General features: G+C 68.6%; 2 protein-coding genes across 2 annotated transcripts; both read right to left on the reverse strand.

The window, feature by feature from the left end:
* Window positions 1-1,911: 1,911 nt before the first annotated feature.
* Window positions 1,912-9,126, reverse strand: PPP5C (protein phosphatase 5 catalytic subunit). Its single transcript, XM_074857409.1, has 13 exons — window positions 8,940-9,126; window positions 8,241-8,482; window positions 7,424-7,571; window positions 5,910-6,031; window positions 5,724-5,789; window positions 5,536-5,634; window positions 5,334-5,439; window positions 4,979-5,121; window positions 4,426-4,513; window positions 4,273-4,313; window positions 3,982-4,160; window positions 2,990-3,071; window positions 1,912-2,297 (listed from the first exon to the last, which is right to left on the reverse strand). The coding sequence occupies exons 1-13, from the start codon at window positions 9,055-9,057 to the stop codon at window positions 2,235-2,237; spliced, it is 1,497 nt and encodes a 498-aa protein (XP_074713510.1). The 5' UTR covers window positions 9,058-9,126; the 3' UTR covers window positions 1,912-2,234.
* A 1,743-nt stretch (window positions 9,127-10,869) lies between these two features.
* Window positions 10,870-21,922, reverse strand: HIF3A (hypoxia inducible factor 3 subunit alpha). Its single transcript, XM_074857384.1, is given in 16 exon segments — window positions 10,870-11,418; window positions 11,800-11,866; window positions 12,173-12,257; window positions 12,571-12,833; window positions 12,921-12,995; window positions 13,316-13,485; window positions 13,950-14,074; window positions 14,603-14,750; window positions 15,738-15,844; window positions 16,411-16,542; window positions 16,544-16,596; window positions 17,191-17,300; window positions 17,664-17,748; window positions 17,957-18,093; window positions 18,726-18,916; window positions 21,729-21,922. Coding segments are annotated over 16 exon segments (1,875 nt in total). The 5' UTR covers window positions 21,731-21,922; the 3' UTR covers window positions 10,870-11,293.
* Between the last annotated feature and the right edge of the window lie 225 nt (window positions 21,923-22,147).

Below are 22,147 nucleotides of genomic sequence, written 5' to 3' on the forward strand. Positions count from 1 at the left end.
CACACGTCCTCAGCACAGCCAGCCCTATTTCACCGCTTTTCTCCCCAAAGCACAGCCTGTTGCCGTTCTGCCCCGTGGCACCGCGACCACGTCTGGCTCTGGGCGAGGCGGGAGGGGGACGGCACTCGGCCACGCCCCAGCGGTTGGGAACTTCCTCCGCTTAATTAAACGATGGTTTTGATTGCGACGGGATATTCTGGGGACGTTGAGGTCACAAGGACCAGATGCCCCCCGAGATGTGGGTCCTCCGCAGCCCCCTCAACCCTCTTGGGCCTCTGTGGGTCCCTCCAGCTACCGGGCAGGACCGTGAAGGACCAGAAGAGGCTCCGGGTGCTGGGGTGGGGGGGTTGTAGGGGACCCCGGTGTGCGGGTGGGATCAGGAGAGGAGCACCCATGGGTCAGGTGGTCCCCCACCCCTACAGGAGCTCTGCCCTCCAGCATCGGCTCTGGGGGGGCTCTGGGACACACAGACACGATGCCCCCCACCCTCCCAACAGCCCATCCCCAAACGTCAGGCGGACCCAGCCAGTGCACCCCACCTGTACCCCAGCTACACCCCAACCGCACCCCAACTACACCCCAACTGCACCCCAGCTACACCTCAACTACATCCCAACTGCTCCCCTAAATCCCAGCTGCACACCTACAGCCCTAGTACACCCCAACACCACCCCACACACACCCCTGTGCCCCAGCTACACCCCAACATGGACGAACACCCCCAAACCTGCACCACTGCGCTGCCCCAGCACCCCCAAACCCACCCCAGCACCCCACTGTCCCCTCCTGGGTGTCACATTGTCACCCTGACACCCCAGTGTCACCATAACCCCGCAGTGTCACCCCTCCACCCTGGTGCATCCCCCCACCCCACTGACCCCCCAGTCCAGCCCCTCCCAGTGTTCCCCCACTCCCCAGTGCCCCCCCCCAAGTGTTGTGTCCCCCCCCCGCCCCCAGGGTCCCCTTTGGGGTCCCCTCACCCTGCTGTCACCCGCCGTGTCCCCCCCCACCTGTGATCTGCTCCGCGGTCAGCTGCTCAGCCTGGGGGGGGGCGGACAGGGGACACACGACACACGGACACAGGTCAGGGGGCACCCACGGGACCCCCCCAGCACCCACCACCCCGACACCCACAGCCCCCCAACACCCCCCAGCACCCACAGCCCCCCCCCCAACCATCGGTGATCCGTTGTCATAGCAACCCGGTGACACTTCCCCTTGGTCACCATGGCAACCCCGGTGGCCGCCCCCCCCCGCCCCCTAGCAACCCCCTCGTCGCCATGGCAACGCCGGTGCCGCCCCCTGACCATGGCGCTCCGGTGGCGGCGGGAGGCTCCTGTGGCCACAGCACCGCGGATCCCTCCGCTGGCCCCGCCCCTCCCGCAGGCCCTGCCCCGCCCCGTCAGGGCCCGCCCCCGGCGGAAGGATCCCACTGGGCGCCGCCTCCTCATTGGCTGGGGGAGCGCGGCGGGCTGGAAGCGCCACTTTGATTGGCCGGGGCTGAGCCGCAATGCGACGGGAGGAGGAGGAAAACCCGGAAGTGGGCGTGACCGAAGGCGACACGTGATCCGGAAAGCCTCGCCCCTTTCATCGCCCCGTCCACTCCGCTGCGAGGGCGGGGGCGCGGTCGCCATGGTAACGAGAAGCTCGCCCCGCCCTCCCGCCCGTGGTTACTCCCGTCGCCGTGGCAACGGGGGCGTGGCAACGCGCCCCGTGCCGCTGGTTGCCGTGGAAACAGCGCCCCCCCCACCGCCACAGGTCTCCATGGCAACAGTGCCCCCCCCCGCAGGCCTGGGGCCCCGCCCAGATTACAATAATTACTTTATTTTGACATTATTAATTACAGACGGTAAAATCGCCCAGCGGGGGGGGGGGGGGGGGCGGGGCACGTCCTGGGCGGGGGGGCCGGGGAGGGGGGTTGGGGGGGGGGGGGGAGGCAAATCCTGAGCAAACCCCCCGCCCCCCCTCCCCACCCCACCCCCATCTCCATGCACCTATTGCTTGTTGGGGGAGGGGCAACAAGGGGAAACCCCCCCCCGGGGGGGGCAACGCCGGCAGAGTGACACCCCCCCCCCCCCCGGGGGTGCTGCCCCAGTTCCTGCCCAAACTGGGAGCACTGGAGGAGGGGGCGGGGCAGGGGGGGGGGGGGGGGGCGGGGAATAAATACAATCTTCCAATATATTAAAAAGCCCCGGGGGGGTGCGGGGGGGCACCCGGGGGGGGCGGGGGGGGGGTCACATCATGCCCAGCTGCAGCAGGGTGTTGGCGTACATCATGGGCTTGACGTTGGGGTGAGGCTGGGGGGGGAGAAAAGGGGAGTAAGGGGGGGGTAAATCTGCTCCCCCCCCCCAAAATCCCACCCCATGGGGGTAATTACCACTCCCTAGAGTCCCCCCATTCACCCCATCACCCCCCCAAATAGCCCCTGTGACCCCCCCATTACCCCCCCCAGCCCATCACCCCCCGAAATAGTCCCTGTGACCCCCCCATAAGCCCCAGAGCCCCCAATAGCCCCCCCCCCCCCCAGTAGCCCCCTCTAAAGCCCCCCCCCAAGCTGGGGAAGGGCAGAGCGAGGTCTAAGGGGGAACTGGGGGGGGGGGTGAGGGAGGGTTTTGGGGAATTCCACAAGTCGGGGGTTCTGGGGAAGGTTTTGGGGAGCCCCCAAGAGGGTCTGGGGGGGGTCCCCCAGGTTTGAGGGGGGGTTTAAGGAACCAGTGGAGGTTTCGGTGGGGTCCAAGGTGGGTTTGGGGCACCCAGGGTTGAGGGGGGGGCGGTCCCTGGGGTGGGGGGGGTGAAGGTTTGAGGGTGACAGATTTGGGGGTGTCCCAAGGATTTTGGGGAGCTCTGGGGACACCTTTCAGGGATCACAGGTTGCAGGGGGGTGGGGGGTGCCCGGTGGGGGGGGGGGTTGGGGGGTCCCAGATTCAGCAGGGCCCCAGGGAGGGGGTGGGGGGGCAGTTGGGGGGTCCCGTCCCCCCCCCAGACTCACCACTGCTGTGAACTGGTGGAAGTCGGGGCGCAGGTCGCTGCCTCGCAGGTGGATGTAGGAGCCCTTATTGCCCATCTGGTCGCTGTGGGGGGGACGGGGACACTTGGGGACACTAAAACACAACCCCCCCCCCACAGGGCCACGGAGACTTGGGGACCCCCCCAGGGACACTAAAGCTCACGGACACTGAGGTAGAGCCCCCCCTCAAGGGACACCCAAGGGTTGGGGACGCTTGGGGACACCCCGGTATGACGTGGGGACACCCGGAGGTGGGAACAGGAGGTACTTGAGGAAACTGAGGCACAAGGGACACCCGGGGACTGGGCTGAGGGGACAAGGTGGCTCAGGGGACACTCAGGGACTCAGCTGAGGGGACACCGAGTCTCAGGGGACACCTGATGACCTGACTGAGGTGACAATGCAGCTCAGGGGATACCCGGGGACCCAGCTCAGGGGACACCGAGTCTCAGGGGACACCCGGGGACAAGGGAGGGGACAAGGTGGCTCAGGGGACACCCAAGGACTTGGCTGAGAGGACACTGAGTCTCAGGGGACACTCATGGACTCAACTGAGGGGACACCGAGTCTCAGGGGACACCTGGGGACCTGACTGAGGTGACAATGCAGCTCAGGGGACACCCGGGGACCAGGGAGGGGACAACATGGCTCAGGGGACACCTGAGGACAAGGGAGGGGACAATGTGGCTCAGGGAACACCCAGGGATCAAGCTCAGGGGACACCCGGGGGACCATGAGTCTCAAGGGACACCCAGTGACCCAACTGTGGGGACAATGTGCCTCAGGGGACACTCAGGGACCCGGTTAAGGGGACACCGAGTCTCTGGGGACACCCAGGGGACAACGTGGCTCAGGGGACACCATGGGTGCACCCAAGCCATGGAGTGGACGCAACCAGGCGCTCCCCCGTCGCCCCCCCCCGCCCCGGGTGACAGTGTCCCCCCAGCATCCCCCCAGGTGCCGGTGACACTCACCAGTAGTTGGGGGCACTGAAGACGGTGACACACTTGCCGTCGTGGGCCACCTCGTAGCCCTCGGGCTTCACCTCGTGGCTGCGGATGATGTAGTCGAGGCGGTTGCGCTCCAGGAAGCTCTTGGTGACATCAGGCCCGAACTGGCAGCTGACCCCGCGCTTGCTGACGGAGCGGCCGTTCTGGGGACACGGCGATGTCACCGCGGCCTCGGGGACATGGCGGTGGCTGTCCCCGAGGCCGGGGGGGGGCGGTGGGACAGGGAGGGACACAGGTCTGGGGGACCCAACTCACCTGGGGTTGTGGGTCAGACCAGAGCAGGTCACACATGGGACCTGGGGGTGGGGGGGATGGGGAGGGGGGTCAGTGTCCCCTGTGGGCCCCTCGGAGGGGACAGTGACACCACGGGGGTCACTGGGGGGGGGGGGGGGGGGTGTCGTCTCCCACCTGAGTCCGGGGGCTGCCGGTTCCGCTCGATTTTGCGGATGTCGTCGAGAGTGACGCCGTCCTCGCTGAAGAGACCCCCGTGCATGATCTGGGACAGAGGCCACGGTGGCACGGGGACAGCAGGGGGGGGACATGGGGGGGGACGACTCCCCCCACCCTCACCCTGCTGGGCACCACCCCCAGGGGGAAAGAGGGACCCCCCTGAACCCCTGGGGAGGGCACTTGTGACAGGGGGGTGACATTAATAAGGGGGGGTGCCCCCCCAACACTACCGGGGATGGGTACCGCCCCCCCAGACCTCCACCAGGGACGGGGATCAGCCCAGCTCCCTGAGGATGGTGGGGAGACCCCCCCCAAACCCCCCCAAGGGAGGGCAGGGACCCCCCCCTACGCCCCCCCAGGGAGGGCAGGGACCCCCCAAACCCCACCAGGCAGGGCAGGGACCCACCCTAAACCCCACCAGGGAGGGCAGAGACCCCACCCCACCCCCTCCCCCTGCACAAGGCCCCCCCGGGGGGGCTGTTGGGGACGGGGGGGGGGGTGACCCCCTCACCAGCACTTTCCCGTTGATGCACTGGGCCAGCGGCAGCCACTCGAAGACCTCGCTGAAGAGGGCGAACATCTGCGCCGTGTACTTGGCCTTCACCTCCCCCTCGAAGCCGTAGATCTGGTTCATGTTGTCCGTCTCGTGGTTCCCTGTGGGGGGGGGACACGGTGACACCATCAGGGACACGGTGACACCGTCAGGCGGCGGCGGGGGGGACAAAGCCCCACGGCTCAGCATGAAGCCCCGAGGACGCGGGGGCGGGGGGGGCGGATGGTGACCCTCACCGGAGCCGGGTGACGCTGCCACCGCGCCCGGGGACAACCCGAGGGGATGGGGCGGGGGCGTTTGTCACCCACGTTACCTCGGAGCAGGTGGAAGTGGTCGGGGTAGAGCAGCTTGAAGCCGAAGAGCGTGAGGATGACTTCGACCGAGAAGGACCCGCGGTCCACGAAATCCCCGTTGAATATCTGCGGCCGGTTCAGGAAAACCCCCGTCCCCTCGTTGTCACCCAGCGTGTCCCCACCACTGGGAGCTCCCCCCCGACCCCCCAGCTGGCGGGATACGTAAGGGTTGGCCTCGGAGGGCAGCCCGTTGAGCTCGAAGATGTTCAGCAGGTCGTAGTACTGCCCGTGCGTGTCCCCGCACACCGTCACCTTCTCCGTCTGCCGCGGGGGGACACACACGTCACCTCCTGGGGACATCCCGTGTGTGTCCCTCCCCCGCCCCCGCAACACGCGCGAGGGGCACCCACCTCCTTCAACGTCGTTTCTACCAAGGTGGGGAGCTTGGCCAGCACCTCCTTCACCTGCACCAGGATCTGCGGGGACAAGGGGGCGGCGCAGGTGACGAAGAAGGGGACAGCGGGTGGCACTTGGGGACAGCGGGGGAGCGGGAGGGGTTGGGGGGGACTGGGGGGGACTCGGGGGGACGGGGGTACCTGGTAGGCGCATTTTCTGTGGAGTTTTTTCTGCTCCTTGTACCACTGCATCAGCTCCTTCATGAACGCCAGCGTCACCTTCCCACCATCCAGCTTGGGACCGCTGTACTCGTCCTCGATGGCTGCGGGAACAAAAAACACCCCCCCGCCGCTGGCCGAGGACACGAGGGGACAGCAGGGATGAGCCCTGCCCCCCCACAAAGGGCCACCCCCCCCAAGGAACGCCCGGAGCCTCCTGGGGATCCCTCACAGGGACCCCAAAGCTCTGCTGGGCGCCCTCACGGGGATCCTGAGACCCCCCTGGGGACAGCAAGACCCAAATGGGGACCCTCATGGGGACCCTGGGACCCCCCTGGGGACAGCAAGACCCAAATGGGGACCCTCACGGGGATCCTGAGACCTCCCTGGGGACAGCAAGACCCAAATGGGGACCCTCACGGGGATCCTGGGACCCCCATGGGGACAGCAAGACCCCCACGGGGACAGCAAGACCCTTGTGAGGACCCCAAAGCTCTGCTGGGCACCCTCACGGGGATCCTGAGAGCCCCACGGGGACAACAAGATCCTCATGGGGACAACAAGACCCCCACGGGGACCCCAACACCCTCGTGGGGACATCAAGACACAAATGGGGACCCCAAGGCCCCCAAGGTGACCCTCATGGGGACCCCGAGATGCTCACAGGGACCCCAAGACCCTCATGGGGACCCCAAGACCTTCACAGGGACAACAAGACCCCCATGGGGACCCCAAAGCTCCACTGGGGACCCTCATGGGGACCCCAAGACCCTCATGGGGACCCTATGGGGACCCCAAGACCCTCACGGAGACACCAAGACACCCACAGGGACACCAAGACCCTCACGGGGACCCCAAAGCTCTGCTGGCACCCTCATGGGGACCTGAGACCCTCATGAGGACCCCAAAACCCTCATGGGGACCCCGAGACCCTCACAGGGACCCCAAGACAATCCCAGGGACCCTTCTGGGTAACACAAGGCTCTGCCTGGTTCTCTCGTGGGGACCCCCCGTGGTCCCCCAACACCCTCCTGGAGACCCCCACAGCTCCCCAAGGCCCCTGAGGTGCCTGAGACCCCCCCAGGGACCCTGAGCCTCCACTGGGGGCTCTCAAGGGGGCCCCCAAGACCCTTATGAGGACCCCAAACCTCTGCTAGGGACCCTCATCGACTCCCATGGGGACCCTGAGTCTTTACTGGGGACACCCACGGTCCCCCCAGGACTCTCCCAGCCCTCACTCCCACCCCCAAAAATCTGTACGGAGACACCCAAGACCCTCACGAGACCCCCAGGGCCCCCCCAGAATCCTCCCAGGGGACCTCGACCCTTCACTGAAGATCCCCAAGGTCCCCCCCGAGACCCTCACAGCAACCTCCAAGCCCCCCTGGGAAGCCCAGAGGGGACTCTGAGCCTTGACTGGGGCCCCCACAGCCGCCTCCTCCTGGGCTGCCTTGATATTTTGGGGGGGGCACGAGGAGGGATAGGGGGGGACTCACTCATGCTCTCGATGTCCAGGGAGTCGACGACGGAGCGTTTGTGCTCGTCGCTGGCGATCGCCCGCTCGAAGGCCTTTTGCTTGACGATCTTGTGACACTCCTGGTACTTCAGCTTCGCGTCCTTGTCGTTGGGCCTCACCTTCACCACCTTGGGGGACACACACACACGTCAGAGGACGGGGACACACACACCCCCCCCATCCCAGGGCCCCTCCAAAGGCCACAGGGCCACCCAGGCTCTGGCACCCAACGCCTTGGGGTGTCCCTGAGAGGGGACTGGGAAAAGGGACGCGCGGATGCGACGCTGGGAGGGACAAGGGGGTCCCCAAGCGTCCCCACAGCTCTGGGGGATCAGATGACGCTGGGAGGTGACAAGAGGGTTCCCCAAGGGTCCTCCCCCCAGCTCTAGGGAACACGCTGACACTGGGGAGGGGACAAAAGGGTCCCCAAGGCACCAAGGGGGTCCCCAAACCTCCCAAGCTCAGGCGGGGACACAGTGACACCAAGGGGGTTCCCAAGGCTCCTCCAAGCTCAGGGGGGGACACGCTGACACTAAGGGGGTCCCCAAACCTCCCCCAAGCTCAGGGGGGGACACAGTGACACCAAGGGGGTCCCCAAGGCTTCCCCAAGCTCAGGGGGACACACACTGACACCAAGGGGGTCCCCAAACCTCTCCTGAGCTCATGGGGGGGACACGCTGTCACCTCTCGGTGACACCAAGTGGTTCCCCAAACCTCCCCTCAGCTCCAGGGGGTACACGCTGACACCAGGGTGTGGGGGGGGTGCCGTAGGGGCACCCTGAGGTGCCCGGCCTCACCGTCTCATAGTCGCGGAGGGCGGCCTTGAACTTGCCCAGGGCCATGTTGCTGGTGGCGCGGCGGTAGTAGCCCTTGACGTACTTCTTGTCGAGCTCGACGGCGCGCGTGGCGTCGGCCAGGGCGTAGCCGTAGCACTCAGTGCGCAGGTAGGCCAGGCTGCGGTTCCCATAGTAGATGGCGTTGGTGGGGTTCAGCTCAATGGCGCTGCTGTAGAACTTCACCGCGTTCTCGTAGTCCTTCCCTGCGCCGCCGGCGGGGTCAGCGGGAAGGAACACCCCGACCCCTATAGATCCCTATTTGGCAGCCCCTGCCCAACACTGACCCCTACAGATCCCTATTTGGCAGCCCCTGCCCAACACTGACCCCTATAGATCCCTATTTGGCAGCCCCTGCCCCTCCCTGACACCTAGAGATCCCTATTTGGCAGCCCCCCGCCCAACACTGACCCCTAGAGATCCCTATTTGGCAGTCCCCGCCCCACACTGACCCCTATAGATCCCTATTTGGCAGCCCCCGCCCCACACTGACCCCTAGAGATCCCCATTTGGCAGCCCCCGCCCCTCACTGACCCCTATAGACCCCTATTTGGCAGCCCCCGCCCCTCACTGATCCCAATGGCTCCCTATCTGGCAGCCCGCTCTTGCCCCCCCCCACCGCCTGCCCTCATCGCTGCCCCCCCCCCCTCCCCGCGCCGGTACCTTTGAAAAACTCGTTCGCGCGGGTCTTGAGCGCCTCGGCCCGCTCCAGCTCGGCCGGGCTCGGGGGTCGCCCGGGGCCGCTGCCGCCGCCGCTCTCCGCCCGCTCTCCCTCCGCCATCGCCGGGCCGTAAAGCACCCTGGCAACCGCCGGGAGCGCCGACCCGCCGCGCCGCCAAGCGCCGCCGCCGACTGTCGTAAAGACGGCGGGACGGGAAGGGGCGGTGCCGAGGTAAGTGTCGCAAACGGGCGCGCGCCGCGCGAGACCATCGAGAGGGGCGGGAGGACCGAGGGGACCATAGAGACGGGCCGAGACGGGCCAGAGTGGCCAGGGCGCAGCCCGCGGCCTCCTCGTGTCCCCCCCGAAGTCCCCGCAGCTCCGGGGGTCCCCACGGCCCCCCGCGTCCCCCCCCGTGTCCCCACGTGTCCCTCCATGTCCCCCCCCATGTCTCCAACACCCCCCGTGTCCCCCATCACCCCCCTTGTCCCCCCATGTCCCCCCCATGTCCCCAACACCCCCCATGTCCCCCCATCACCCCCCGTGTCCCCCCCATGTCCCCTCCAATGTCCCCCCCATGTCCCCATGGCCCTGTCACACCCCCCATGCCCCCACCCCCCACTGTGCCCCCCCATGTCCCTGTCACACCCCCCCCCTGTGTCCCCCCCAGGCAGAGGCGGAGCCCTCGGTGGGTTCAGAGCAGGTTTATGGGGGGGGGGGGGGGCAGCACGGCGGGGGGGGGGGGGTGGTGACACTGGGCGTGTCCCCGTGCGACACCCCCATGGGGGCGCGTGTGCGTGTGACTGTGCGGGAGCCCCCCCCCCCCTTCATGCGGCCTGTGCACAAGCGTGTGCGAGCGCACGGGGGAGGGGAGCAGCGGGGGGGGCGGTACAGGGCCCCCCCAAGCGATATTTGGGGGGCAGCGGGGAGGGGTGCGCTTGGCCTCGCACGGGGGGGGGGGCGGGGGTGTGCGTGTGGGTCCCAGCGGCTCTGGGCAGCGGCATCCAGCCCCCCCCCCCTCGTGCAAGGGCCGTAGTGCAAGGGCTGGGAGCCTTGTGCAAGCTCCAACCCCCCCCCCCCCCCGGCTCAGGCACAAGAGCTGAGCGAGGGCAGTTGGGGGAGGCACATGGGGGGGGGGCTCACACATGAGGGGGCTCTTGCACGAGGGCAGCTCTCCGTGAAGGCTTTTGCACAAGGTCCTTGCACAAGCGTGGCTCTTGCACAAGGATCAGGCGCAAGGTCCTCACATAAAGCTCTTGCACGAGGTTCTTGCGCAAGTGTGGCTCTCGCACGAGGCTCTCGCACGAGGCTTTTGCACAGGGGTGGCTCTTGCACAAGGTCCTTGCACGAGGATGGCTCTCACACGAGGCTCTTGCACAGGGGTGGCTCTTGCACGAGGTCCTCACATGAGGCTCTTGCACGAGGATGGCTCTTGCACGAGTCTCTCACACAGGGGTGGCTCTTGCACAAGGTCGTTGCACGAGGATGGCTCTCGCACAACGTTCTCGCACAAGGCTCTTGCACAAGGATCAGGCCCAAGGTCTTGCACGAGGCTCTTGCACGAGGCCCTCGCACGAGCGCGTCTCTCTGGAGCCCTGGGGCTGCGCAGGACGGAGCAGTATAAAAGGGGGTCCCCGGGGGGGGGGGGGTGCTGCCCCGGTGGTCCCAGATTTGGGGGGGGGGGGGTGGGGGGGTCCCTGGGGCCCCCCCAAAGGGGCATTTTCAGCCCAGCACCAAGTGGGGGGATGGGCCCCCCCGAGCCCCCCCGGGGGGGGCCAGGCCGAGGTAGGAGGGGGGGGGGGGGGGCCCTGGGAGGCCCCATGGGAGGATTGGGGAGGGGGGGGGGGGGCCCGTGGTTGGGGGGGCATGGGGGCCCCCAAATTGGGGGGGGGGGGGCCAGATGGGTCCCCAAGGGGGGGGGAATGTGGGGGTCCCCATGTGGGGGGGGGGTCTGTGGGGGGGGTTCCCCATGCCAGGGGGTCACTCAAAGCCCCCCAGGGATTGGGGGCCTGGAGGGGGGGGTCAAGGGGGGTTAAATGGGGGGAGTGGGGGGGGGCCCCGGGTGGGGGGGGGGACACCGGGGGCCCCCCCAGGGTCTGTGGGAGGGGTCATGGCTTTTGGTGCCCCCCCGGGATGTGGGTTTGGGGGGGCCCCACTGTGTGCCAGGTTGGGCCCCCCCCAATTTATAGAGGGGCTGTTTTTTTAGGGTCCCCCATTGGGTATCAGGGGGTCGGTGTTTCGGGCCCCCCCCCCCCTCCTTGGGTTGGGGAGGGGTGTTTTTTAGGGGTCCCCGTCGAGGTGTGTGGGGGGTGTCGTTGGTTTGGACCCGCTGCTGGTTTGGGGGGGGCCTCCCCCCCCCTCAGTTGCTCTCCAGACACGTGCCCTGGGGGGGCCCCCCTGGGCGCCCCTCGGTCTCCTCCTGGGGGGGGCCCAGGGGGGGGTGCGGGGGGGTCCCCGGCAGGGTCAGGCCATCAGCCAGCAGCGCTGCGAGGCGGGGGGGGGGGGACACACACACATTATTGGGGTGTCCTCCCCCTTATACCCCCAGCATCTTTGGTTGTGCCCCCCCCCCCCTCCCATTTTGGGGACCCTCCCACTTCTCCACTCAAATTTGGGCTCCCCCTTTCTGGTTGTGCCCCCCCCATTTCACCCCTGGTTTTGGGGTCCTATTTTCGCCCCCCCCCCAGTTTTGAGGGTCTCCCCCATTCCACCCCCTCCCACACTGGGCCCCCCTCGGGGGTTTGTGTCCCCCATTTTTAGTTTAAATCCCCATTATCGCCCCCCCCCGGTTTTGGGGTTCCCCAATTACCACCCCCTCATTATCGGGGGGGTGTCCCCCCCCGTTATCGGGGCCCCCCCCCTCACCGAGGGGCGGCTCCTGCCCCAGGGGGGGGCTCAGTCCCGGGGGATCCTCCCCACTCAGCAGCAGCCCCTGCGGGGGACACGGGGACACACACACACACGGGGGGGGGACGTGGGGACACGGGGTGGGGGGGGGGGCCATGGGGACAGGGCACCCCGCCACCCCCCCTGCTGCCCCCTCCCCCATGTCCCTCCCCCCCCGTCCCCCCCTTTTCACCCCCCATCCCCACGTGTGTCCCCCCACCCCCTCCCTGTGTCCCCCCCCCCCATGTCCCTGGGCCCCCCCCATCCCCGGCCCCCCGCCCCCGGCCCCCCGCCCGTGTCACCCCTCCAACCGCGTCCCCCCCCCCACCCCCCCACGCGTGTCCCCCCGTACCAGGCCGAGGGGGGGCAGCAGGTGGGGGTCGAGCTCGGGGCGCTTCAGGGGGGCCCCCGGGTCCTCCCCGCTCGGCTCCCGCGCCCTGGGCGGCACCGTCACACCGCGCCAAGCCACAAGCCACGCCCAAAACCACGCCCACACCACACAAACCACGCCTCCCCATTTAAAGCCACGCCCACACCTACCACACCGCCCCGCCCCGCTCCCCAAACCACGCCCCCACCCTACTAACCCCCTCCACCAGCTTTACCCAGCCGCAAGCCCCGCCCCTTAGCCCAGTAAGCCCCGCCCCCTCACAAACCCCGCCCCCAAGCCCCGCCCCTCACCAGCCCATCACCAATCAGCTCCACCCACGCCCCACTTTAGCCTCGCCCCCGCCCGTCGGCCCCGCCCACCTCTTCCTGCCGGGGCGGGGCGCGGGGGCGGGGCCGAGCGCGGGGTCGCTGCCCCAACGCGGGAGGGCGGGGCCAGGGCGGGAGGGGGCGGGGCCTCGGCCGGGGAAGCTGCGCGCGCGGGGGCGCGGGGGCGGGGCCGCGGCGGAGGGGGCGGGGCCAGGAGGGCGGAGGCCACGCCCCCGAGGCACCTCGGCCCCGCCCAGCTGGAAGTCGCCGTCCATGGGGATGTAGGGAGCCAGCATGGCCAGGTCCAGGGGGGACGCCTGGGGACAGCGGGGACAATGTCACCCCCCCGGGTCCAGGGGGGTGCAGGGGGACAGGGGAAGGTCCCCCATCCCCCCCCCCAGTACCTGCAGGGCGGTGCCGGGTCCCGGGCTCCCCGCAAACAGCTTCTGCACCTCGAAGAGCAGCTCATCCCCGGGGGGCTGGGGGGGGGGACACAGCCATGAACCCCCCAAACCCCCCCAGGACAACACACCTGCCCGCCCCCACCCCCCCCAGCCTGGCCAGGACCCCCCCAAGCCCAAACTGTCCCCCCCTATTCCTTCAGGATCCTCAACATCCTCTCAGGGACACCCCAAGGACCCCCCATATTCCCCCAGGGACCCCCCCCACTTTCCCCAGGCCCCCCCCCCAGCTTGTGAAGGACCCCCAAGAGCCCCCCAACTCCCCCAGGGACCCCCCTAGACCGCCATAACCTGGCTGGGACACACAACCCCCCCCATAACCCCAAGGCTGGACTCACCGGAGAGGGGCTGCGGGGACGGCGGCGGGGGGGCGCGGGGGGGGGGTCGAAGATGGGGGCGAGCAGACGGGCGAGTTCGGGGGAGCAGAAGCGCCGGGGGTCCCGCTGCAGCACGGCCTCGGGGACGTGGGCTGGGCGCACGAAAGCCAGCACCCGCGGGCCCCCCACCCCTGTCCACACCGTCATCATGGGGTGGGGGACCCCCAAATTCCCCCCCCAGGGACCCCCCAGCACCCGCGGGCCCCCCACCCCTGTCCACACCGTCATCATGGGGTGGGGGACCCCCAAAATCCCTCCAGGGACCCCCCAGCACCCGCGGACTCCCCACCCCTGTCCACACTGTCATCATGGGGTGGGGAACCCCCAAATTCCCCCCCCAGGGACCCCCCAGCACCCGCGGGCCCCCCACCCCTGTCCACACCATCACACAGGGCTGGGGACCCCCAGACCCCCCCCCAGGATCCCCAGGGACCCCCCAGCACCCCAGAGATTGCCCCACAGCCCCACAAGATCCCACCCACCCCCCCGACCCCCCCATACCAAGCCCCAGTGCCCCCATAACCCCCTCCCAGTCCTCCCAGTACCCCCCCCCCCCCACCTCCCAGTGCTCCCAGTTGCCGCAACTGGTGCCCACCGAGGCTGAGGTTGAGGATGGCGTCGGGGGTGTCGGGGCCAGGGGCGGGGGGGGGCAGGCGGCGCCCCTCACCCCGGCGTTGGGTCTGCTCCAGCGACAGCACCACCCCCCGCTGCTCCACGCGGCTGTGGGGGGGCCCGTCAGTCCCCCCTGGGATGGGGACCCCCACGGGGCAGCTGCAACCCCCCCCCGACCCCCCCAGGCACTGGATATGGGGTGTAAAATCTGGGGTGTTGCGCCCCCCCTGGCACCTTTTATGGGGTGTGCACCCCCACTGGGCATGGGGAATGAGATTTGGGGTGCTGACCCCCCCACGCATTGGATGCGGGGTCTGAGGTTTGGGGTGCAGCCCCCCCAGGCATCATTTATGGGGTGCACACCCCCACTGGCCACGTGGACTGTAAGATTTGGGGTGCTGACCCCCCCCCCCAGGCACTGGATACGGGGTCTGAGATTTGGGGTGCAGCCCCCCCCACCCCTCCAAGCACCCAGCACGGGGCGCTGCCCCCCCCCCCCCCAATAACCAGATTTGGTGCTGGAATTTTGGGGTACTGCCCCCCCCCCCCCGCACCAGCGCTCCAATGGGCACCCAGAGGCCCACGGGCCCGTCCCCCCGTGTGTCCCCCCGTGTCCCCCCCCCCGTGTCCCCCCACCTGAGGACGAAGTGGAGGCAGACGATGCCCTCGGGCTGGGCGCTGCGGCTGTTGGCGATGACGGTGGCCTGGGTCTGCGCCCACAGGAACCCCCCGCGCTTGGCCAGGAACCGGTACTGGCTCGTCACCGCCTGCCCCTTGCTCAGCACTGCGGGGGGGGCACCACCCCGTGGGTAACCCGGGGGGGTCGGGGTGCCCCGGGGGGAGAGCCCAAGGGGGGTGCTGGGGTGCCCAGGGGGGATATGGAGGTGCCCAGAGGTGCCCAGAGGGGATGTTGGGGTGCCCAGGGTGGGTGTTGGGGTGCCCAGAGGTGCCCCAGGGGGGATATGGGGGTGCCCAGGGGTGCCCCAGGGGGATATGGGGGTGCCCAGGGGGGGATATTGAGGTGCCCAGGGGGATATGGGGGTGCCCAGGGGTGCCCCAGGGGGGATATGGGGGTGCCCAGGGGGGATATTGAGGTGCCCAGGGGGGATATTGGGGTGCCCAGGGTGGGTGTTGGGGTGCCCAGGGGTGCCCCAGGGGGGATATGGGGGTGCCCAGGGGGGATATTGAGGTGCCCAGGGGGATATGGGGGTGCCATGGGGTGCCCAGAGGGGATACTGGCATGCCCAGGGGTGCCCCAGAGGAGATGTTGGGGTGCCCAGGGAGCATATTGAGGTGCCCAGGGGGGGTGTTGGGGGGTTCCCAGGGGTGCCCCAGGGGGGATATGGGGGTGCCCAGGGGTGCCTCAAGGGGATATTGAGGTGCCCAGAGGTGCCCCAGGGGGATATAGGGGTGTTCAGGGGTGCCAGGGGGGATGTTGGGGTGCCCAGGAGGATGTTGGGGTGCCCAGAGGGGATGTTGGGGTGCCCAGGGGGGTGTTGGGGTTCCCAGGGGTTTGTTGGGGTTCCCAGGAGGACGTTGGGGTGCCCAGGGGGGATGTTGGGGTTCCCAGTGTGCCGGGGGGGTGCAGGGGGGGATGTTGGGGTGCCCAGGAGGATGTTGGGGTGCCCAGGGGTTTGTTGGGGTGCAGGGGGGACGCTGTGATTCCCAGGAGGACGTTGGGGTGCTCAGGGGGGGTGCTGGGGTTCCCAGGGTGCCGGGGGGGTGCGGGGGGGGATGTTGGGGTGCCAGGGGGGGTTTGGGGGGCACTCACGGGTGTGCACGCTCCTGCTGAGGGTGTCGGAGTCGAGCGCGTGGACATACTCGTAGAGGGAGCAGCCGAGCAGCTCCTCGGGGGCGTACCCCGCCACCTCCCCGATCCTGCGCACCCCAACTCAGCCGGGGGGCTCCCGGGGAGCGGGGGGCGCCTCGGGGGGGTGGGGGTCCCCTACGGGGTCCTGGGGGGCACTTATGGGGAAAGGGGGACCCCGAGAGGATCTGGGGTGGGTCCTGGGGTGGCCCTAAAGGGTCCTGGGGGGGCTCTTGGGGGTTTGGTGGAGTTGGGGGGGGGCCCTGTGGGGTCCTGGGGTGCCCCTAAGGGGTCCTGGGGGGCACTTATGGGGTTGAGGGGGGCCTCAAGAGGGTCTGGGGGGGGGCTCTTGGGGTCCTGGGGTGTCCCTAAAGGGCTTGGGGTGCTGGGTTGGATTGGGGGTGCTGGGGTCCAGGGGGTGCTGGGGCTCAGGGGGCAGGTTTGGGGTGCTGGTATCTGGGGGGGGGGTGTTTTGGGGTGCTGGTGTCCCAGGGGGTGTTTTGAGGTGCTGGGATCCCTGGGGGCTTGTTTTGGGGTGCTGATGCCCCGGGGGGGATGTTTTTTGGGTGCTGAGATCCCCGGGGGGGTGTTTTTGGGGTGCTGGTGCCCCGGGGGGGTGTTTTTGGGGGGCCCCCACCTGTCGTCGCAGTAGGTGAACTTCATGTCCATGGAGTGGCGCGTGAGGACGGTGCCGGAGCCCAGGGGGGTCTCGATGGCCCCCGGGTGGGGAATGGCCTCGCAGATCAGCACCAGGCAGCGCAGGGGGGGGGTCGCCCCCCCCGGCCCCCGCGTACGACCGCATGTGCCCCGCGCAGTGCAGCACCTGGGGGGGGACCCCACGGCTTGGGGGGGGGGACACCCCAGAAGCCCACGGGCCCCCCCGGTGCTGTGTCCCCCTGTCACTGTGTCTCTGCTCTCCCCCCCCCACCCTGTCGTGTCCCCCCCCCATGTCCCCCCATGTCTCCTCTGACCCCCCCAATCTCCTTGTCCCCATGTCCCCCTCAAGTCTTGGCCCTGTGTCCCCCCCATGTCCCCCCACACCCCCCAATGTCCCCCCCATGTCCTTCCATGACCCCCCACAACTCCTCATGTCCCCCGTGTGTCCCCATGTGTCCCCCTGTCCCCCCCAAGTCCCCCATGTCCCCCCGTGTCCCCCATCTCCCCCCGTATCCCCTCATGTCCCCCCGTGTCACCCCCATGTCCCCCCATGTCCCTGTGTCCCCATCCATGTCCCCCCCGTGTCCCCCCATGTACCCCCGTGTCACCCCCATGTCCCCCCCATGTCCCCATCCATGTCCCCCCATGTCCCCCCATGTCCCCATGTCCCCCCCCATGTCCCATGTCCCCCCGTCTCCCCCCTACACATCCCCCCATGTCCCCCCCATGTCCCCGTGTCCCCCCCCCCGTGTCCCCCCACCTTCCAGGAGGCCGCCTTGAGGTTGAGGCAGCGCCCGCGCCCCGTCAGGGTGCTCTTCATCCGCAGGGAGAAGCTGCGCCCCGAGCGCTCCCCCCGCCGCCGCGGCACCGCTGGGGGGGGGGGTCGGGGTCAGGGGGGGCTCAGGGGTGTTTGGGGGGCTCCCAGGGGTGCTGGGGGGGGGGCAGGGGTGTTTGGGGGGGGTCCCAGGGGAGTCCCGAGGTGCTGGGGGGGAGGTCAGCGGTGTTTGGGGGGGGTCCCGGGGGTGTTTGGGGGGTCCCAGGGGAGTCCCGGGGTGCTGGGGGGGGGGGGTCAGGAGTGGTTGGAGGGTCCCCGGGGTGTTTGGGGGGTCCCATGGGTGCTGGGAGGGGCTCAGGGGTGTTTGGGGGGGGTCCCAGTGGTGCTGGGGGGGTCAGGGGTGTTTTGGGGGTCCCAGGGGAGTCCCGGGGTGCTGGGGGGGGTCCCGGGGGTCTCACCCTGCCGGGGGCTGAGCACGTCCTGCAGCTCCTCGTGGTCACAGGGGTGCACGAAGTCGAAGACGCTGTGGCCGATCAGCTCCAGCTGGGGTGGGGGGGGACGGGGGGGGGCACACGCTTCGCACCAGCACCCTCGCACCAGCACCCTGACGGGCCCCACCCCAGCACCCAGTTCTCCCCCCCCCGCCCCCTCCACCACCTCCATGGGTGCCCTGGCCCCCCCCCCCAGCCCCCCCCCCAACTGCAGAGTTGTGGGGTGCTGCCCCCCCCCGCCCCAGCCCCCCCCCCCCAACCTGGCTGAGCCCCAGCAGCCGGTTGACGTTCTCGGAGAGGAAGATCATGTCTCCCGCCTCGCTCAGCACCATCACGAAGCCGCTCAGCGCCTTCAGGTAGCACCCATCGACCTCCTCGGCCGCCGCCGCCCAGGCGCCTGCGGGAGGGGTGGGGGGGTCAGGGGGCTGGGGGGGGCAGAGGGGGGAGCTCAGGGGGTCCCCAGGGTGCTGCAGGTGAAGGGAGGGGCTGGGGGGGCTTGGAGGGAGGGGACTGGGGGACTCAGGGGGTCCCCAGGGTGCTGAGGGGGCCTATGGGTGCTCTGGGGGTCCCCAGGGTGCTGAAGGGTCTGGGGGTTGAACAGGGGAGGCTGTGGGTGCTTGGGGGGAGTTGCTGGGGGAGCTCAGGGGGTCCCCAGGGTGCTCAGGGAGCCTACGGGTGCTCTGGGTGTCCCGGAAGGACCCAGAGGGTCCCACGGGTGTTTGGGGACCCCAGGAGGTCCCATGGGTGCCTGGGGGTCCCAGGAGACCCCAGAGGAAGCCCCAGGAGGTCCCATGGGTGCCCACAGGTCCCAGGAGGTCCCATGGGTGTTTGAGGTCCCCAGGAGGCCCCAGGAGGTCCCGTGGGTGCCCACGGGTCCCAGGAGGCCCCAGGAGGTCCCATGGGTGTTTGAGGTCCCCAGGAGGCCCCAGAGGAGGCTCCAGGAGGTCCCACAGGTCCCAGGAGGTCCCATGGGTGTTGGAGGTCCCCAGGAGGCCCCAGGAGGTCCCCTGGGTGCCCGCGGGGGCTCACCGGCGGCCAGCAGGCGGTGGACGCGCAGGTAGCTGATGGTGAGGCGCATGATGGAGGCCTTGTCGAGGTGGGCGCTGACGCCGCGGGCGAAGGGCAGGGTGTGCGCCAGCTGGTAGAACACCTCCGTCTCCCGGCTGCGCCGGCACCGCGCCGCGTCCCGCGAGCGCTCCTTCCGCAGCTCCGGCGTCGACCTGCCGGCACCCGGCGGCACCCCTGGGTGCTCGGGGGCGTCCCCCCGCTGCGCCCCGGGTACACACAGGGCACCCTGGGCACCCACCCTGCACCCATCCTGCACCCCAAGGCACCATCAGGGCACCCTGGGCACCCAAAGTGCACCCACCCTGCACCCAACACTGTCACCAGGGGCACAAGGACACCCGGTGACACCAACAGCGTCACTGTGGGCACAGGGAGCTGCCGGGACACAGGGGGACAACGTGTGGGGGTGTGCGAGTGTGTCCAGGGACGTGTCGGGGTGTGCGGGTGGGCGTCAGGGGGGGTCTGTGTGTCGGGGGGTGTGTCCGTGTGGGTGTGCGGGGGGGTGTGTCTGGGGGTGTGTCTGTCTGTCGGGGGTGTGTGTGTGTGTGTGTGTGTGTGTGTGTCAGTGTGTGTGTCCGTGTGTCCATGTGGGTGTGTCGGTGTGGGGGGGAGTTGGCACGTGCGTGTTTGGGGGGGGGGGTGGTGTGTGTGTGTCCGTGTGTCGGTGTGTGTGTGTCCGTCCATGTGTGTGTGTGTGTCCGTGTGTGTGTGTGTTGGTGTGTGTGTGTCCGTCCACGTGTGTGTGTGTGTTGGTGTGTGTGTGTCGGGGGGTGTGGGGGGGGGAGTGCGTGTGGGTGTGGGTGTGTCAGTGTGTGCATGTCCATGTCCATGTGTGTGGGCATGTTGGTGTGTGAGTCCGTGTGTGTCCGTGTGTCCGTGTGTTGGTGTGTCTGTGTGTCTGTGTGTCCGTGTGTCCGTGTGTCCGTGTGTGTGTGTGTGCATGTCCGTGTGTCGGTGTGTCCGTGTGTCGGTGTGTCCGTGTGTCTGTGTGTCCGTGTGTCCGTGTGTCTGTGTGTCCGTGTGTCGGTGTGTCTGTGTGTCTGTGTGTCCGTGTGTCCGTGTGTCCGTGTGTGTGTGTGTGCATGTCCGTGTGTCGGTGTGTCTGTGTGTCTGTGTGTCCGTGTGTCCGTGTGTCCGTGTGTGTGTGTGCATGTCCGTGTGTTGGTGTGTCCGTGTGTCGGTGTGTCTGTGTGTCCGTGTGTCCGTGTGTCTGTGTGTCCGTGTGTGTGCGTGTGCATGTCCGTGTGTCGGTGTGTCTGTGTGTCCGTGTGTCCGTGTGTCCGTGTGTCGGTGTGTCCGTGTGTCGGTGTGTCCGTGTGTCCATGTGTCAGTGTGTCGGTGTGTCCGTGTGTCGGTGTGTCCGTGTGTCCGTGTGTGTGTGTGCATGTCCGTGTGTCGGTGTGTCGGTGTGTCGGTGTGTCGGTGTGTCCGTGTGTCGGTGTGTGTGTGCGTGTCGGTGTGTGCGTGTCAGGCCCCGCGTGCCGCGGCCGGGACGGGCTGTTCCTCTCCTGTCCCTGGCGCGGTGCCCAGGGGCCGCGGCCGGGGGACACGGGGGGGGGGGGGGAACCCACCGAGGGGCGGGGCCATGCTAATGTATACGGACGTATGCTAATGTATGCAAATGAGGGGCCAGCCCACACGTGCGCTGGCAGCTCCCGCCCCGGACAGGCTGCCCAACCCCCCCCCACCTGTGGCAGCACTGGGAGAACTGGGAGGAACCGGACTGGGACCAGTATCAGGCTCCGACTAGGACCAGAACCGGGCACCGACTGGGACCAGAACTGAGCTCTAACTGGGACCAGAATCAGCACTAACTGGGGCCAGAACCAGACTTTAACTGGGACCAGAACTGGACTCTAACTGGGACCAGTATGAGCACTAACTGGGACCAGAACTGGACTCTAACTGGGACCAGAACCGGACTTTAACTGGGACCAGAACTGGACTCTAACTGGGACCAGAACCGGACTTTAACTGGGACCAGAACCAGACTCTAACTGGGACCAGAACTGAGCTCTAACTGGGACCAGACCCAGACTCTAACTGGGACCAGAACTGAGCTCTAACTGGGACCAGGGCCAGCACTAACTGGGACCAGAACCAGACTCTAACTGGGACCAGGGCCAGCACTAACTGGGACCAGAACTGAGCTCTAACTGGGACCAGAACCAGGCCGGACGGGTGGGGGGTGCCCGGACACTCGGGTCCCTTTGCAGCCCCCGGGGGCTGTGGGGACCCACTGGGTGCTGTGGGGGTGTCCCAGGGCCCCCCCCCCCCCCCCCCAATTGGATGCTGGGGGGGGGCAGAGGGGGGGAGGACAAACGTCCCCGGCCACGTCACGCCGAGGCCACACGTGACGTCACACACACACACACACACACACACGTGGCCCCCCCCCACCCTGGGGCGAGTGGCACCGCAGGTCCTTGCACACGCGTGTGCACCAGGTGGGGAGTCCGGTGTCACACACACACACACACCCCCCAATTCCTTGGGCTGGCACAGGCCTCGCACAGCTCCCTGCTGCCACATGGCTCGCACGAGGAGGCACGAGGAGACACAAGGACGCACGCGGCTTGCACGAGGATGCACGAGGAGACACAAGGCTCACACGAGGAGGCACCAGGAGGCACGAGGCTCACACGAGGCTCACACGTGGCTTGCATGAGGCTTGCACAAGGACAGCACGCAGCTCTCACGCTCATGCACAAGGCTTGCACGAGGAGGCACGAGAACACGAGGCTCACACAAGGCTCACAAGAGGACGCATGAGGAGGCACAAGGATGGAGGATGCACAAGGACGCACGAGGCACACACGAGGCTCGCACAAGGCTCACACGAGGACACACGAGGAGGCACGAGGACGCACGAGGCCACACACGAGGCTCGCACGCGGCTCGCACGCTCGTGCACGAGGCTCACACGGGGACGCACGAGGAGGCACGAGATCGCACAAGCCTCACATGAGGACACACGACGCTCACACGAGGCTCACACGAGGCTCGTGCACGAGGCCGCGTCCAAGCTTCGCGCCGACACGTGGGGTGCACGGGGACACCCCCCCAGCTCGCACGAGGACATCCACGAGCACCCCGCAGCTGCCACCCCTCGTGCGAGGACACCCCCCCAACCCCCCCCCTGCTCATTAGTGGGTGTCACACGCCCCCCCCCCCAGGGGGGCCCCACCCCCCATCCCCCTCCGGGACTCTCCCCCGCCCTCAATGGCCGGATCCTGTCCCTGCCCCCCAAAAACTCCCCCCGGGACCCCCCTTTTGAGGGGCCGGCGGCTCCCAGGGGACCGTGCCCCGTGCCCCCCCCCCGCCCCCAAGGAAAGGGGCCACATCCTGCCCCCCCCCCGCCCCCCAACAACCGCCCCCGGGAC

Source organism: Strix uralensis, unplaced genomic scaffold (assembly GCF_047716275.1).
Source record: "Strix uralensis isolate ZFMK-TIS-50842 unplaced genomic scaffold, bStrUra1 scaffold_131, whole genome shotgun sequence".
NCBI classification, from domain to species: Eukaryota; Metazoa; Chordata; class Aves; order Strigiformes; family Strigidae; genus Strix; species Strix uralensis.

Bases quoted from the DNA above. Each gene is read 5' to 3' on its own strand.
- PPP5C (XM_074857409.1), bottom strand. From the start codon at position 9,057: ATGGCGGAGGGAGAGCGGGCGGAGAGCGGCGGCGGCAGCGGCCCCGGG. The intron at 8,483-8,939 runs GTACCGGCGCGG...CCGGCGGCGCAG, and splicing joins CGCGAACGAGTTTTTCAAAG to GGAAGGACTACGAGAACGCG. The intron at 4,314-4,425 runs GTGGGAGACGAC...CCCCACCCCCAG, and splicing joins CCGGCAGCCCCCGGACTCAG to GTCCCATGTGTGACCTGCTC.